Genomic DNA, 19,179 nt, shown 5'->3' with positions numbered 1-19,179 from the left:
TAGATCGTGAAACCTCATTTCCGACAGTATATTCTAACACAGAGGCGTTCCCATGGTGATGGGGACGCTTCTAGTTAGAATATACTACAAACTGTGTACATGACTGCCCCCTGCTGCCTAGCAGCATCCGATCTCTTACAGGGGGCCGTGATCAGCACAATTAACCCCTCAGGTGCCGCACCTGAAGGGGTTAATTGTACTATCATATCCCCCTGTAAGAGATCAGGGCTGCCAGGCAGCAGGGGGCAGACCCCCCCCCTCCCCAGTTTGAATATCATTGGTGGCCAGTGCGGCCCCCCCCTCCCTTCCTCCCTCTATTGTAATAATTCGTTGGTGGCACAGTGTGCGCCCCCCCCTTCCTCCCTCTATTGTAATAAATCGTTGGTGGCACAGTGTGCGCCCCCCATTGGCCCCCCCTCCCTCTATAGCATTAACAACATTGGTGGCCAGTGTGCGGCCTCCCATCTCCCCCCCCCCCTCCCCCCCGATCATTGGTGGCAGCGGGTTACTAGCAATAGTACAATAGTAAAAGATTCATACTTACCTGGGAGCTGCGATGTTCGTGTCCGGCCAGGAGCTCCTCCTACTGGTAAGTGACAGTTCATTTAGCAATGCGCCGCACAGACCCTGTCACTTACCAGTAGGTGGAGCTCCCGGCCGGACACGAACATCGCAGCAGCAGCCAGCAGCAGGTAAGTATGAATCTTCTACTATTGTACTATTGCTAAGTAACCATGGCAACCAGGACTGTAGTAGCGTCCCGGTTGCCATGGTTACCGATCGGAGCCCCAGCGATTAAACTGGGACTCCGATCGGAACTCCGCTGCCACCAATGATGGGGGGGGGGGGGAGATGGGAGGCCGCACACTGGCCACCAATGTTGTTAATGCTATAGAGGGAGGGGGGGCCGATGGGGGGCGCACACTGTGCCACCAACGAATTATTACAATAGAGGGAGGGAGGGGGGGGCGCACACTGTGCCACCAACGAATTATTACAATAGAGGGAGGGGGGGGGGGCCGCACTGGCCACCAATGATATTCAAACTGGGGAGGGGGGGAGGGTCTGCCCCCTGCTGCCTGGCAGCCCTGATCTCTTACAGGGGGCCGTGATCAGCACAATTAACCCCTTCAGGTGCCGCACCTGAAGGGGTTAATTGTGCTGATCACGGCCCCCTGTAAGAGATTGGGTGCTGCCAGGCAGCAGGGGGCAGTCTTGTACACAGTTTGTAGTGTATTCTAACTAGAAGCGTCCCCATCACCATGGGAACGCTTCTGTGTTAGAATATACTGTCGGTTCTGAGTTTTCACGAAGTGAAAACTCAGCTTTGAAAAAGCTTTTATGCAGACGGATCTTCGGATCCGTCTGTATAAAAACTAACCTACGGCCACGGATCACGGACACGGATGCCAATCTTGTGTGCATCCGTGTTCTTTCACGGACCCATTGACTTGAATGGGTCCGTGAACCGTTGGCCGTGAAAAAAATAGGACAGGTCATATTTTTTTCACGGCCAGGAAACACGGCTCACGGATGCGGCTGCCAAACGGTGCATTCTCCGTTTTTTCCACGGACCCATTGAAAGTCAATGGGTCCGCGAAAAAAAACGGAAAACGGCACAACGGCCACGGATGCACACAACGGTCGTGTGCATGAGGCCTAAGGCTGAGGTTTCCTCAGTTCTATGTCAGCTCTCCTGGTGTGTGTTGTCTGTCCTGTTCCTGGTTTGTACTCTCTCCCATGCTGCTGACCCATGGGATCTGTGTCTGTCTGTCTGTGCTCTGTGAGTTTCCCTACTTGTTCATTTGCGTCCTCTTTCCCGTCCATTTTGATGTCTTCCTTCCTGTCTTTCTGTTATCTGTTCTGCCTGTTATGTTTTGGGTACTTTGTGTTTATTCTGATGTCTGTGTTCAGCAAGCCTTTGCAGCAGAGGCAAGGCCATGCAGTTTACTACTGGTGGAGCAAGTCCTTCTCTGCTCATTGCCACTCCTGCTCCCTTGCATGAACTCCTGCTTGTGTTATTATTTGCCCTGTTTTGTATTTACCTGTCTGTTATGTTTGCCTATGTGCTGTCGGTACCTTCTGGTACCTGTTGTCCATTCGCTCCTGTTGTCACTGTCTAGGTCACGCTCCAGAGTGGACCCTGGCAACTTCCTGCGGCTAAGTCTAACCCTACCATCTAGGGCTCTAGTGAAAACCAGGAGTTGCTTAGTTACGCCCCTCTGGAGTATTACTAGACAGTGGCGCAGTGGGGGTTTTCTCCCACTGTGCTGACGGTACATAGAGCTCATGTTTTATCTGTGCTGCTTTCCATGTTTCTGTTTGTGCAATAAACTCTTATGTGTCTGTACCTGATTTCCGTTTATTGCTTGACGACGCGGTGGTCTCTCCTGGGACCTCCAACTCGTGACACCCATTGAAATAAATGGGTCGGGATTCAGTGCGGCTGCTACGCATTGCACCCGCGCGGAAAACCCGCTCGTGTGAAAGAGGCCTAAATCCTTTTCAATTACCCTTTGGCAATTTTTTTTCCACTGCCTCATTTGGTAAAAGCTGTTCCATTAGAGCAGGCATGCTCAACCTGCTACCCTCCAGATGTTTCTGCTAAAATGGAACGGATATAGAAAACATGTGTTCCGTTTTTTTGCGGACCCATTGACTTGAATGGAGCCACCGAATGTGATTTGCGGGCAATAATAGGACATGTTCTATCTTTCAACGGAACGGAAATACGGAAACGGAATGCATACGATGCATACGAAGTACATTCCGTATTTTATGCAGAACCATTGAAATGAATGGTTCCGTATACGGACCATATATGGAACGCAAAAAACGGCCCGTAAACGGGAAAAAAAAATGGTCGTGGGAAAGAGGGTAGAGTCCTGACCAAGTTTTCACCCCCAGTAGAAGAGAGGATGAGTACCGAAAGTTGCTGACACATCTAGATTTATTATGTAAGTGTACATTTATTTTTTTAACTCCCTTCCTGTGGGTTCTGTTTTTATGGCGTTCACAGAGCAGTAAAAGTGACACATTACCTTTTCTCTATGGGTAGGTATGATTACAGTGATACCAAATTTATTTAGTTTTTGTTATGTTTTAATATTGTTAAACCTGTGGTAACATCTGCTATACATGTTTGATGGATATCGGTAGCTAAGGCTACTTTCACACTAGCGTTGTTTAAATCCGACGTTCAATTCAGACACCAGAACTGCCCGCCGAATCCGGAAAAACGTGTGAAAACGGATTACATTTGAATCCTGATTAGGACTTTGATCACAATGAAAAAATGCATTGGAAAAAACAGATCCGCCATTTATGGACTTTAACTTTTTTTCACATTTTTCGGGTTTAACATGCAAAAGCTGGATCCGGTTTGACTGAACACACAGCGTCGGATCCGGCGTTAATGCAAGTCAATGGGAAAAAGACCGGATCCGGCGTTCAGTCAAAGTGTTCAGGATTTTGGGCCGGAGGTAAAAATACAACATGCTACGGTTTTCTGAAAAGCCTGATCAGTCAAAAAGACTGAGCTGAAGACATCCTGATGCATCCTGAACGGATTACTCTCCATTCAGAATGCATTAGGATAAAACTGATCAGTTCTTTTCCGGATTTGAGCCCCTAGGACGGAACTTAGCGCCGGAAAAGAAAAACGCTAGTGTGAAAGTACCCTAAGGGATGCTATTGTCAGGAAGTGACTGCTTTGTTATACAGCAGACACCTGCTGGCAGTGTCTTTGATCGGAGACAACTGCTATGACGGACATTTAAAACTTCAGATGCCATGGTGACCAGTTGCTTTCCCCCCAGAATAAGGCCTCATGCACACGACCGTATTTTGTTTCCGTGTCCGATCCGGTTTTTTTGCGGATAGGATGCGGACCCATTCATTTCAATGGGTCTGCAAAAAACGCGTACAGCACACCGTGTGCTGTCCAAATCAGTATGTCCGTTCCGTTGCTCCGCAAAAAAAATTGTGCATGTCCTATTTTTTTCTAGTTTGCGGACAAGAATAGGCATTATTACAATGGATCCGCAAAAAAAAACGGATGCCATACGGAACGTCATCTATTTTTTTGCAGATCCACAATTTGCGGACCGCAAAACACATACGGTCTTGTGCGTGTAGCCTAAGGTTGTAGGTGCCATTCAGTTGATTCGGCAGCCAGGAGCATTGTGAAGGCTCCCAAGTCTGCCATATTAATGTTCCAATTAAGGCTACTTTCACACTCGCGTTTGGTGCAGATCCGTCCTGGATCTGCACAGATGGATCCGTTCAGATAAGGCAACTTTCACACTAGCGTTTTGGCTTTCCGTTTGTGAGATCCATTCAGGGCTCTCACAAGCGGTCCAAAACGGATCAGTTTTGCTCTAATGCATTCTCAATGGAAAAGGATCCGCTCAGAATGCATCAGTTTGCCTCTGATCAGTCTCCATTCCACTCTGGAGGCGGACACCGAAACGCCTGCATCGTTTTGCTGTCCACTTGACGAAACTGAGCCAAACGTATCTATCCTGGCACAAAATGTAAGCCAATGGGGACGGATCAGTTTTCTCTGACAAAATCTGGCACAATAGACAACGGATCCGTCCCCCATTGACTTTCAATGGAGTCCATGACTAAACCGTCTTGGCTATGTTACAGATAATACAAACGGATCCATTCGTGGCGGATGCATGCGGTTCTATTTTTGCAGATCCATTTCAAACGCGAGTGTGAAAGTAGCCTAATACAACCGTCTGTATCCATTCAGAACAGATCTGTTTGTATTATCTGTAACATAGCCAAGACGGATCCGTCTTGAACACCATTGAAAGTCAATGGAGGACGGATCCGTTTTCTATTGTGCCAGATTTTGTCAGTGAAAACGGATCCATCCCCATTGACTTACATTGTGTGCCAGAATGCATCCGTTTGGCTCAGTTTCGTCAGACTGACACCAAAATGCTGCAAGCAAAGTGGAATGTAGACTGAACAGAGGCAAACTGATGCATTCTGAGTGGATCCTTTTCCATTCAGAATGCATTAGGGTAAAACCGCTTGTGAGACCCCTGAACCAGATCTCCTAAACGGAAAGCCAAAACGCCATTGTGAAAGTTGCGTAAGCCTTGCCTGTGGCTGGAGTTAATAGGAACATTGCAGTCGATGATATAAGGAACCTAATGATTCCATATTCAAGACCCCTAGGAGGAATAAATATAGAGTTAAGAAAAAGTAAAAAAAAAAAAAAAAAAGTCACTCCCCTTTCCCTATTTTACAAATAAAAATATAAGCAAAAAAATATAAGCAAAAAAATATAAGCAAAAGTAGGGCCGCTATGTAAAATATAAATAAATGTAAATTAAAACAGAATTCCATGATTTGCATATTTCATACACCTTCAGTATATATTTTTCAGTATATATTTTTTTCACAACAGAAAATAGAACACATCGGATGTTTAAGGGTACTTTCACACTAGCGTTTTTCTTTCCCGTCATAGAGTTCCGTCCTAGGTGCTCTATACCGGAAAATAACTGATCAGGTATATCCCCATGCATTCTGAATGGAGAGAAATCCATTCAGGATGTCTTCAGTTCAGTCATTTTGACTGATCAGGCAAAAGAGAAAACCGCAGCATGCTACGGTTTTATCTCCGGCGAAAAAAACTGAAGACTTGCCTGAATGCTGGATCCGGCATTTTTCCCATAAGAATGTATTAGTGCATTCAAAATACCAGAAGGCGCAGAGCAAATAAAAGGTGAAAAAAATAAATGCCGGATCCGTTTTGCCGTGTGACACCGGAAAGACGGATTCGGCATTTCAATAAAAAATTTTGACTGATCAGGCTTTTTTAAGACTGATCAGGATCCTGATCAGTCTTACTTATGCCATCAGTTGGCATACGTTCCGGCAACGGAACTGTTTGCTGGATCACTCTGCTGCAAGTGTGAAAGTAGCCTAAAGTGAGATGTTTTACTATTTCATGTAAGCCAGCCAGTGTTCTGCTTCTGTCACTCTCTGCTCCCGAAAACCTGCACTGCCACACACCATCGCTAGGCCGGGGCATGTGCAGTGTGATCACTGATAAAGCTGCCACAGTGGGGGATGAGTCTGCATATGCACACCGCTGATGTGTGGTAATGCGGGATTTTGGGAGCAGAGGGCGAGGGATGCTGGCTTATCGAAAGCCATGGGAGGAGTTATTTACTAGTAACTCTGAAGGGGGCCTGGGCACCTACAGCAATAGGAACCGCCTCTGGGCACTTGCAGGTCATTTGCATATCTCTTCAAAAAAAAAATCCACAGCCGTAGACAACACTGAGAAAGGTACCACTTGTGAACTGTCTATGTGTACTGTAATGTGATTCTAGCTGCTGATGGACTCCCTTTAACTTTTTTATTATGATCTATTGCAAATTTGCTTCAATTTTCATTTTAGATGCATTTCTCTTTTTGAAATATTTTAAAGGGAGGCTGTCACCAGTAACCTCCCTATCCAACTGATTTCTTATAGCTGTAGATCATCTGATTAAAGCGCTGTTTTCCTTTTGTTAAAAGGCAAAGTTATGATACTTTTACCTAATTTGCAAATTAGGTATTTGTGCAGTGAGGGTTTCACCGCTGCTCTCATTACACCCAAGCTCAGATCCTTTCTGTGGCCAGCCCCTTCCTTGCTGCTTTGTTGGTTGCAATGAGAACAACAGTGACATCCTCACTACACCAGATGCCTAATTTGCATATTAGGAAAAGCTGCATGTCTATGCAAATAGTTGGATAGGGAGATCACTGGTGACAGATTTCCTTTAAAATAATATGCTGCATTTTAAAACTAGTATATGAAAAAAATGATAAAATTACCAACTTCAAAAGAAAAGTTGATATACGGTATAACTTTTGTAAATACTGTTATGTTTTGTAGGAAGATCTAGACTCAACAGACACTTCGGTTGTTATAAGTTCCTGTTCTCTGACAGAAGCACGTCATCTTCTTGACAACTTTCTACGTGCATCTATAGAGAAGGTAATTGAAACTGTGTTACAGGCACTAACCTCTCACTCTCTACCTTCTGTGTCTGTCTCTCTGTATCTGATTTATTTATATATATTCTAATTAGACATGCCGTTAAAACAACTGCAGGTCAATGACTATCTCATGACAATAGCACTTATCATGTGCCAAGTAGGAGTGGGATATACATTATTTGGTAGCGAGTTATCAGTCAGTTCTAAGATTGCAGACCTGGGGATATCCACAGGAGAGTATCCATGCAGCTAGGAAATTTGCTAGCGACAAAAAGACAGGGACTCTCTTGTGTTTACTCAAATCCAAAATAATAAACAAGTTAATAGAAGAAAGGATAAGAAAAGAAAACGGAATCAATGTCATGTACGGGGTTTGAGTGAACCAGTGACTTTTGTCACTAATTACAGTAAAGAATATCCCCTTATCTGCAATATAATACGCAAACACTTCCCAGTCATAGGTTATGATGAGGGTTGGGGAGATGTTGCCGAAGCAGGTATTAAATGCATAGCGAAAAAAGCACCTACTATTGGACAAAAAGTGAGTCCCAGTTTATTCTTTGAGAATGCCCCTTGCCAACCAGTTTGGAGTACGAAGGGTAATTTCAAATGTGGAAGTAAAAAGTGCATTTGCTGTTCACACATGTCAGTTAGTAAAAATATTGTCTCCACGTCTAATGGTAGTACGCATGAGTTGCGAAAATATATAAATTGTAATACTGAATATGTTGTGTATGTCATCACCTGTCGAGATTGAGCGCTGTACTATGTGGGATGCACCACAAATCAGCTTAAGGTTGGAATACGGAAACATTTGAGTGACATCCCGCATTTTTCAACGCACAATGTATCAGCAGCCACATTACTTTTTGCGTCTATTCACATACCTCTGCGTTTTTTGTACAGGGTATTGAAAGAGTAACTATACCGATTAGAGGTGGAGATCATAGACAGAAGCTTTTCAGTAGGGAAACTTATTGGATGTTCAATCTTGGAACGTGTATACCGAAGGGATTAAATAAAAAACATGATTTAACCTTACAATATAAATAATATCCCTTATTTGTATTGGGCCTCTGTTCCACTGGGCTGGATTCTCCTCCCTCCTGTTCAACCCTATTCACTGTTTGATGTGGGTCTCCGGTGGGGATGATTATTCAATCAAGTGGGCGTATCATGTCAGTGTATAAAACTTAGGTTTTAGTTTGTTTGTCTGTCTTGAAGAAAGGCTAAAGATGTTAAAGCCCGAAATGCGTAACAGCAACTTGTCCTGTTTGATGTCTGGATTTTATGGAAGTCGATTAAAAGCATATTTCATGTGGAGCTGGATTCCTTTTGTTTTATTTCAGTCAGTTCTATGGTGTACCAATAAAAATAAGCAAGTATAAGAATCTCAGCAACTTTGACAACAGCTAAAATGGTAGATCTGAGGTGTTTCCAATGTACAGTGCCTAGTACTTACCAAAAAGTTATCCATGGACGGACAAGATTAGATTTAAGTAGTTAATCTGTTTTCCCTTAGTCTTGTCAGCAGCACAATAATGGGATAACAATCCCCCCTGTGAGCTAGCAGGACCTGTGGAATTTTTAATGATTAAGTCTACAACACCTTGCTGTATAAATGGACCTTCCCCCTTCAGCTCATTGAGTATTTTATAAAGTAATCCCGTAAGAAAGAAAAAAAAAATTTTTTGACATAGGGCGGGAAGTTTGTGCTGCTGACAAGACTAAGGGAAAACAGAGTAAACTACTTAAATCTAATCTTCCCTAGCATCTGTCAGCGGCACAATAATGGCATATAGCTAGTAGTATCCCTGGGCGGGTTAGTAGTTGTAACCGAATCTAACACAGATCTAACAAAAAGAGTTTTTTTCTGCACATAGAGAGTCCAGCTTGTAATGCTTGAAGAAGGTCACTGGAGTAGACCAAGATGCACGGTTACAAATTTGCTCCAAAGGAACCGAACGCCGCTCCGCCCAGGAAGTGGCTGTCGCTCTCGTCGAGTGTGCCTTGGTGAACTCGGGTGGTTGTATATTCTGATTTATGTATGCTTCCCTAATACATTCTAAGATCCATCTGGATATTGTTGCTTTGGAGGCTGATTTTCCTCTACTGTTACCCTGAAACGTAATAAACAAACTCTTGTCTTTATGGAACTCTCTTGCTCTGTCAATATATACACTTAGACATCTGACCACATCAAGTTTGGTGTAGTCAACCGGAGCATTCTCCTTAGCAGAAGGAGAATACCTAGGAAGAGTTATCACCTGATTTATATTTGAAAATGAGGAAACTTTAGGTAAAAAAGATGGAAGAAATCTTAATAGTACTCTATCTGAATAAAAAGATAGAGAAGGCTCTTTGGCTGCCAAAGCCTGTAATTCTCCTACCCTTTTTGCTGAAGTCACAGCCACTAAAAGGGCAGTCTTAAGAGAGAGAAATGTTAATGGTGTTTCCTCAAGTGGTTCAAAGAGTTGCTCACATAGTTGTCTTAGTACTAGTGAGAGATCCCAAGAAGCCACCGGCTGGATTCTTCTAGGTCTTAGCCTATTCAAGGCTTTGAGGAAATCTTTGACTTTCTGAAATTGACATAATTTCTCTTAGAGATAAGCTGAAAGATTGGTGTCACCGCCAGTTCTGTGAGAAGGTCTGACAGACGTTCTTCTCTACCTCTTGTATGACATTCTTTGTTTTGGTTTTACTTTGTCATCTCCTTTCCTTCTGCCAGGTGTCACTTATTTAGACTAATTGTCTTCTTTTATATTCCCTCCCATACTGCCTCACTTTGCGGTTTATACTACTTCCTGGATGAAGTGTTCACTGCTGGAGGCTGCTGCTGCTGTTTGCTCAGATAAGTCTTTTCCTTTTATTGTGTTTCCTTGCTGGCTTGATTCTAGGTGACCCTGACTCCATCCGTATTAAGTGCAGGGAGCCGAGGGTCGTGTCCCCTCACTATTATAGGGTTTTCAGGTGTCACACAGTCTTAGGTACGTGGGCATGCAATCGTCTACCATTGAGACCCTTGAATGTGCTTAGCAGTCAGGGAGAGCTCTTAGGGTTTTATAGGGCTCACCTATATGCTCCTTAGTTTGGGATCAAGCCAGTCGGTCGTTTATTTATAAGTTCCAGCTATCTGCAACTTCACCCGTGACAAGCGGCCACCTGAACACGGATTGTACTGGTAGATAATCCTCTATCAAAACTATCCTGAAGGAACTCTAGTATTTGGGGCCTAGATGGGGAAGAAGGATTAATACCTCTTCCTATACACCATGAATTGAACATGTTTTCCCTATTCTGGCATGAGTTCTGTTAGTAGATACACTCTTAGAGTGTGCTAAGGTATTTAGGACCCTATCTGAAAAATCTCTAGCTTTTAGTATGGGCCTACTAACTTCCAAGCTGTTAGATGGAAGGACCTCAGATTGTGACACAATTGAGACCCCTGAGAAATTAGGTCCCACTGTAGGGGAAGTTCCCAATACATTCCCTGGCTCATGGTCATGAGGAGAGAGAACCAAGCTCTCTTTGGCCAGAATGGTATTATTGCTATGACCGAGGCTTGCTCCTGCTTGATCTTGGTCAATACTCTCGGTATCATTGTTGTGGGTGGAAATATGTATGCCAGTGTGAAGTCCCAAGGAATCGACATGGCATCTATTGCGAAGGGTTGATCCTCTGCATACAGGGAACTAAACCTTTTTAGCTTGGCATTCAGCCTGGTGGCCATAACATCTATGTCTGGTAACCGCCACAGATCCGAGATCTGATGGAATACCTCTTGAGAGAGGGACCATTCCTTGGGAATGGTCATCTGATGACTTAGGCAATCTGCCAACACATTCAGGGTTCCTCTGATGTGACCTGCTCATAACCTGGTTATCCTGGTTTCTGCCCATGACAAGATCTTACCCATTTCTACAAGTAGCATCAGCGATCTTGTGCCACCCTGTTTGTTTATGTAGAAAACCGCTGACATGTTGTCTGTCATTATTCTAACTGCTTTCCCGCAAAGGAACAGTTCGAAGTTTTTCAGGGAATAAAATATGGCTCTTATTTCCCTGATGTTTGATGAGAGCTGTCTTTCTGTTTGGCTCCAGGTTCCGGACACTATACAATCCATGAGATGAGCACCCCAACGTGAACCGGAGGAGTCTGTTGTAAGCACCTCCCACAAGGGTTCGACTAAGAACATACCGTCTTTGACATGGTTCCACCATTGAAGAGATCTTCTGGTTCTGGAAGAAAGTGTATGGAGTGTGTCTAATTCTGACAAAGTCCTGTTCCAGACCTCTAGTATTTCCGTCTGGAGGGGTCTGGAGTGCCATAGAGCCCACGGCACTGCATATGCTGAAGATGACAGTAGGCCTAAGAAACTCATTATAGAGTTCTTAAGAAGACAGCCCGAGGGATTCTGATGTACAGAAACCCCCTTTGAATACGGTCCTTTCTTGGGTCGGACAGGTATAACTTAATCATCCTGTGAATCTATTACAAAGCCTAGGAATTGCTTTGTGGTGAATGGAGTTAGATTCGATTTTTCCTGGTTGATAATCCAACCCAACTCTGTCAGAAGGGATAGTGTAATGCTCACCTGCTCCTTGAGCAGGAGAGTAGTACTAGCCATAATCAGCCAATCGTCCAGATATGGAATTATCTTTATTCCTTGTAATCTAAGGATGGCTACTGCAGAGCATATTACCTTGGTGAATACAAATGGAGCAGAATTTATACCGAAGGGGAGTACTCTGAACTGAAAGTGAGTCAACTTTCCCCTCATATTTACCGCTATGCGTAGAAACCGCCTGTGTGCCGGCCAAATCGGAATATGGAAATACGTGTCTTTCAGATCCAACGATGCCATATAATCTCCTTGAGATATGAGGGGTTTTACGGATCTGATTGTTTCTATCCGAAAAGTATTCTTTACCAAGTGATGGTTTAAATACCTCAGATCTTTTATTAGACGCAATTTTCCTGAAGGTTTGGGAATTAAGAATACTTGGGAATATACCCCTAACCCTACCTGAGAGGGAGGCACCGGCTCCAGGGCGGCCAGAGAGAGAAGTTCCAGAATAGAATTCTCCAAAATAGTCTTCTTTGGTTCTTGAAGGTTCTGAGATGCTATGAACCTGTCTGGAGGGTACAGAAGAAAAGAGAGCGCATAGACGTTTTGGATAGTGCTTAGGACCCAAGGGTCTTTTATTTTTTGTACCCAACCCGAAGAAAAAAAAGACAGACAAACGCCTACTGGAGTATCTTGTTGCTTCCTGTTAGGCCTAGGGCCCCCCGAAATGCCACCTCTTCTAGAGGGACCACCCCCTCTCCCAGATGCCCAAGAGAATCTTGCTCTAGGGGGAGATCTATCTCTATTGGAGAAATACCTACGGGGTGGTCTAGAAGCTTGCGGTAAAAGATTTACCATTTTTGTCTGATAATTCTAGCATTAAAGTGTCCAATTCTGGACCAAACAGCCTACCGGGGGAGTAACGTAAGTTACACAAATGATATTTTGAAGAGTTATCCCCAGACCAGGGGCGCAACCACAATGCTCTTCTCCTCGCGGTAGATTTGCTGAGTTACATAAGTAGTCAATCGCCATATTTATATTTTTAAATGAGGACAGAATATCATCTCTCTGAACCCCTCTGTCTATGTCTTCTTGCACCTTAAGTCACCTTCTCAAGGTGCGCAAAACTTCACAAGAGACAATAGATGCAGCAGACTGACTTGCTGCTGCCACATATGATCTTTTGAGGGCAACTTTAATTCTCCTGTCCATTGGATCTTTAAGGCTCAAGTTCTTTTAGAGATTTTTGCTATAGCTGTATCCACCTTTTGTGGAGAAACCCAGTCCTTAGACTGGGATTCCTCCAAGGGGTACATCAGTTTGAATGGAGATTACAGGAGCCTTTTCCGGCTTTTTCCACTCCGCCTGCATTAAGGCAGGGTTCAAGCCATCTATTTTGAAGGCCCTTGGCCCTCTACCATCCAGGGGAGCTTCTCCCTGGTCCCCAGGCTGGCCCTCGGCCTGCACAAGCTTAAGCAATTTTTGTGCTTTTTCCGCAGGAAAATAAATCTTCCCTTTATCAAAGCCATCCTCATCAGAAGATGTCTCTTTTGAAGAAGCATTTCTTTCATCTATTATAGCAACATCCTCGTCCATAGGGGAAGATAATTTTGGTGTCCGTCTCCAGAGTGGAATGGATGAGAGGAAGGAAGATGTTCTAAGTTTGCTGTCTAAGGTGAAGACAGATAAGTCACAGGGGCCTGATGAGATACACCCAAAATTATTAAAAGAGCTTAGTGGCGAGCTGGCAAAACCGTTAACAGATTTATTTAACCAATCATTAGTAACAGGAGTCGTCCCGGAAGATTGGAAATTGGCAAATGTCGTGCCCATTCACAAGAAAGGTAGTAGGGAGGAATCGAGCAACTATAGACCAGTGAGTCTGACATCAATAGTAGGCAAATTAATGGAAACCCTATTAAAGGATAGGATTGTGGAACATCTAAAATCCCATGGATTGCAAGATGAAAAACAACATGGGTTTACTTCAGGGAGATCATGTCAAACAAATCTTATAGATTTTTTTGACTGGGTGAATAAAATAATAGACGGTGGAGGTGCAGTAGACATCGCATATCTAGATTTTAGTAAGGCTTTTGACACTGTCCCACATAGAAGACTTATCAATAAACTGCAGTCATTGAGCATGGACTCCCATATTGTTGAGTGGATTAGGCAGTGACAGACAACAGAGGGTTGTAGTCAATGGAGAACATTCAAAACAAGGTAATGTTACCAGTGGGGTTCCACAGGGATCTGTACTGGGACCGATTTTGTTTAATATCTTCATAAGTGATATTGCAAAAGGCCTCGCTGGTAAGGTTTGTCTTTTTGCTGATGACACAAAGATATGTAACAGGGTTGATGTTCCTGGAGGGAAACGCCAAATGGAAAAGGATTTAGGAAAACTAGAAGAATGGTCAGAACTCTGGAAACTGAAATTTAATGTGGATAAGTGCAAGATAATGCACCTGGGGCGTAAAAACCCAAGGGCAGAATATAGAATATTTGACACAGTCCTGACCTCAGTATCTGAGGAAAGGGATTTAGGAGTAATTATTTCAGAAGACTTAAAGGTGGGAAGACAATGTAATAGAGCAGCACGAAATGCCAGCAGAATGCTTGGATGTATAGGGAGAGGTATAAGCAGTAGAAAGAGTGAAGTGCTTATGCCGCTGTACAGAACACTGGTGAGACCTCACTTGGAGTATTGTGCGCAGTACTGGAGGCCATATCTCCAGAAGGATATAGATACTCTAGAGAGAGTTCAGAGAAGAGCTACTAAACTAGTACATGGATTTCAGGATAAAACTTACCAGGAAAGGTTAAAGGACCTTAATATGTATAGCTTGGAAGAAAGAAGAGACAGAGGGGATATGATAGAAACTTTTAAATACATAAAGGGAATCAACTCGGTAAAGGAAGAGAGCATATTTAAAAGAAGAAAAACTACCACAAGAGGACACAGTTTTAAATTAGAGGGGCAAAGGTTTAAAAGTAATATAAGGAAGTATTACTTTACTGAGAGAGTAGTGGATGCATGGAATAGCCTTCCTGCAGAAGTGGTAGCTGCAAATACAGTGAAGGGGTTTAAGCATGCATGGGATAGGCATAAGGCCATCCTTCATATAAGATAGGGCCGGGGGCTATCCATAGTATTCAGTATATTGGGCAGACTAGATGGGCCAAATGGTTCTTAACTGCCGACACATTCTATGTTTCTATGCTGAACGGAGGCAAACTGATGCATTCTGAACGGATCCTTTTCCATTCAGAATGCATTGGGGCTAAACTGATCCGTTTTGGGCCGCTTGTGAGAGCCCTGAAACGGATCTCACAAGCAGACCCAGAAACGGCAGTGTGAAAGTAGCCTTACCTACAGCAAGCACATAATATACAGAGACAAAAAGGATACATTGATTGAAGACCAGCCCTGACACGCCCTCTGCAATCTGACGCACGGCCAGCCTGTAAGCACAGAAGTGGATAGGAGTCTAGACGGCTAGAGATATGACTAGACTAGAGCTGTTCCTGCAGTCTCCTTCTTATCAAAGGAGGGAGGTAATACACTTGTCCTGCTCACAGGACGAAAAAAAAACATTATTGTGCTGCTGACAGACGCTAGGGAATTGGTGTATCTGCAACAGTATCATGGGTGATCAGGTGTAATTGAGGTGCATGTAGAGGGAAGGCTGGTTGCACAAAAGTGCTTCTATAGCTCAGGTTCCTTAATAAGTTAATGTGAAAGAAAGGTGTTCCTGCTTATGACGGTGGGTACAGTATCAGCAGACTAGTCAGTGCCCATGCTGAACTCTGTCCACCACATCAGAATATGACAATGTAAGGCCTCCTGCACACGACCGTATGGCTTTTTCAGTGTTTTGCAGTCCGTTTTTTATGGATCCGTTTTTCCGTATGGCATATACAGTATACAGTAATTACATAGAAGAAATTGGGCTGGGCATAAAATTTTCAATAGATGGTTCTGCAAAAACGGAACGGATACAGAAGACATACGGAGTACATTCCGTATGTGTTCCTTTTTTTGCGGACCCACTGACTTGAATAGAGCCACAGAACGTGATTTGCGGGCAATAATAGGACATGTTCTATCTTTCAATGGAATGGAAATACGGAAACCGAATGCATACGGAGTACATTCCGTTTTTTTTTTTTTTGCGGAAACATTGAAATGAATGGTTCCGTATACAGAACACAAAAAAAGGACCTAAAACGGAAAACAAAAACGTTTGTGTGCAGGAGGCCTAAGAAGGTGTTTTGCAGTATCTGACCCTAAAACATTAGCAATAGATGATTTAAGTCCTGTCAATTGTACATTAGGGCAACTATGGATGGACTTGTTTTTCTTGCATATCACGCAGATTCTTGACCAAATCATTGTTATTTTTTTTTTGCAGTGGAGCAAGGCACAATATCTTGCTGAAAGGGGCCACTACCTTTAGGAAATACTGTTGCCAAATTTATATCAGTTTGTACTTGTACTTTTTCTTTGCGCAAAATGCTGTAACAGTATGGCATTGGAAGCACTATATTGCCGTAGCGTGCCATATATTTACGGCATAGAAATGGTCGGGTAAGCTAGTGTCAATGTAAAACAGACAGTTACAATACGATGCAGTAGATTTCTTAGGCCCCTTTCACACGGGCGAGTATTCCGCGCGTATGCGATGCGTGAGTTGAACGCATTGCACCCACACGGAATCCCGACCCATTCATTTCTATGGGGCTGTGCACATGAGCAGTGATTTTCACGCATCACTTGTGCGTTGCGTGAAAATCGCAGTATGCTCTATATTCTGCGTTTTTTCACGCAACGCAGGCCCCATAGAAGTGAATGGGGTTGCGTGAAAACCGCAAGCATTCGCAAGCAAGTGCGGATGCGGTGCGATTTTCACGCACTGTTGCTAGGAGACGATCCGGATGGAGACCCGATCATTATTATTTTCCCTTATAACATGGTTATAAGGGAAAATAATAGCATTCTGAATACAGAATGCATAGTAAAATAGTGCTGGAGGGGTTAAAAAATAAATAAATAATAATTTAACTCACCTTAATCCACTTGATTGCGCAGCCCGGCATCTATTCTGACTTCTTTCTTTGCTCTGTGGAGGAACAGGACCTGTGGTGACGTCACTCTGGTCATCACATGATCCATCACATGATCTTTTACCATGGTGATAGATCATGTGATGGACCATGTGATGACCGGAGTGACATCACCACAGGTCCTGTTCCTCCACAGAGCAAAGAAAGAAGCCAGATGAGATGCCGGGCTGCGCGATCAAGTGGATTAAGGTGAGTTAAATTATATATTTTTTTTTTTAACCCCTCCAGAGCTATTTTACTTAGCATTCTGTATTCAGAATGCTATTATTTTCCCTTATAACCATGTTATAAGGGAAAATAATACAATCTACAGAACACTGATCCCAAGCCCGAACTTCTGTGAAGAAGTTCGGGTTTGGGTACCAAACATGCGCGATTTTTCTCACGCGAGTGCAAAACGCATTACAATGTTTTGCACTCGCGTGGAAAAATCACGCATGTTCCCGTAACGCACCCGCACCTTTTCCCGCAACGCCCATCTGAAAGAGGACTTAAAGTTCAATAAAAAAAAAATGCTGTTCTTTCCATATCCACTCATTTATAATTGGCTAAAAAAATGTAACTACACATAATTGGTATTACTGTATCTGTAATGACCTGCTCTTTATAAGGATCATGTTACTTATCCCATGCGGTGAACACAGATAAAAAAATAAAATAAAATTTAAAAACCATTTTGGAATTGCTGTTCTTGTCACCATACCAAAATGGTATAAAAAGCGATGTAGACCAATATGGTGTAAAGAAAAATCAAGTTTTAGGGCGAGCACTCAACACTAGCACCAATAGAATAGGGATAAAATATTTATTAAATCACAATTTGGAACACGTGTACATTTCAATAAAATAAAGGGATAAAATACATACAAAATACCACATATAGGGATAAGAGTCGTGCCAGTGACTAGTCAAGAAACTTGGATACTGTATGGAATCTAACACTTGTGGTGGAGCAGCTAATAAGTATTCAGCCAGCACAATAGAATGTGGCCAAGGGCATATAACCCATGTGCAGATGATTTGATCAATCAATAGTGCCGGCTTGTATCCGCGGCTCCAGTGTTAATAACGTAGCAGCAACTAAACGCAACAATTGTTTTAGACCAATATGGTACCAATAAAAACTACAGCCCATCCCACAAAAAACAAGCCCTCGCACAGCTACATTGATGAAAAGAAAAACTTATGGATAGAGTTGAGCAGACACCTGAACCCCATTGAAGTCAATGGGGACCCGTACTTTTGGGCACTAAAATGGCTCTAAAATAGTCCTGGAAAGGGCTAGAGGGCTGCAAAAGGCATCAAAATGTGCTTAAGAGCATGGCAACTGTTCTGAGAACAAATGTGGATAGGTAAATTACTTAAAATAACATAAAATACAGAAAAATTCAAAATAACAATCTGGATCTAGGAGTAGGAGGTTGAGGAGGCGGTGGATGGGTGGATGTGGCAGTGTAGGTTGACGTGGCGGTGTAGGTGGAAGCGGCGGTGAAGGAGGAATAGGTAGCCAACACTGATTTGTGTTATTTTTTAATTTTTTTATTTGGGTATCCCCCAAAATATTGGGACATATAACAAAATAAAACAAAGAATAAGTGCACTTGAGTACAAGAATGGATGGTTGAGGCTGGTATAAATGTCTATTCTGCACAAGGTACGGACAAGTCCTGTGGGATCCATGTCTGGTTCATTTTAATAAACGTAAGCTTCTCCACATTGGCTGCGGCCTGTGATAATGCTCTCTGCCGTGCTAAACACACGTTCACACTATACACTGGCTGCAGGGCAGGTCAGCACCTCCAAGGCTGACAAAGCTTTTCCACATTTTGGCCATGCTAACCCTGCCTTCTCAGGTGCTGGCGGTGCCCCAGCTGCGTTGGCGACCTCTTCCTCCTCCTCTGCCTTCGTCTTGTGCTTCCACTGCGCCCCCGCTGTCAGGTGGGAATGCCATCAGCAGCATGTGCTTGTAGTCGCGCATCTTCCGATCAGTAACAGATGTTTTCACAAAATTTACCAGTGTAAGAGAAAGAATAGACAGCGGCACTCACCCGTGTGTGGAAATAGCCGCTGTTCAATTCGTGCTTCAGAATTGTCCGCCCCCTGCCACACTTGATTTTGGAATAAAAGCTGCTGCTATTTCCACACACGGGTGAGTACCGCTGTCTATTCTTTCTCTTACACCGGTATCCTTTGCACTTTACCTGCTACGTTCAGCTGTGCACCACCGATCGTGTGTGTCCTCCCCGGCCGTGTGAACTGCATTGACTGTCAGCGCGAACTGTCTGTGTGGCTGTGCCGCCCCCTACCTCACTTGCGTGGATTTTCACTAAATTTAGTTCCCTGTCAGCAATGCAGAGCAGGGGTTCATTCACGGCAAAAGGGGGTTCATGTCACCCAGCAATAGAACAGAGAATTTTGAGAGAACGAGGCCTATGTCACCCAGGCACAGCAAGGGTTCATTCACG

At 43.6% G+C, this 19,179-nt stretch overlaps 1 protein-coding gene across 1 annotated transcript in view; it reads left to right on the top strand.

The window, feature by feature from the left end:
* Positions 1 to 19,179, top strand: part of KIF21B (kinesin family member 21B) — a 1,425,990-nt gene that overhangs the window by 651,017 nt on the left and 755,794 nt on the right. Inside the window, exon 24 of the mRNA XM_040424150.1 lies at positions 6,911 to 7,012. Within this exon, the coding sequence (XP_040280084.1) occupies positions 6,911 to 7,012 (102 nt within the window). The remainder of the gene's footprint in view (positions 1 to 6,910; positions 7,013 to 19,179) is intronic.

Source organism: Bufo bufo, chromosome 3, assembly GCF_905171765.1.
Source record: "Bufo bufo chromosome 3, aBufBuf1.1, whole genome shotgun sequence".
Lineage (NCBI taxonomy): Eukaryota > Metazoa > Chordata > Amphibia > Anura > Bufonidae > Bufo > Bufo bufo.
The sequence above is the reverse complement of the archived record's forward strand: the minus strand, read 5'-3'. Positions and strand labels throughout refer to the sequence as shown.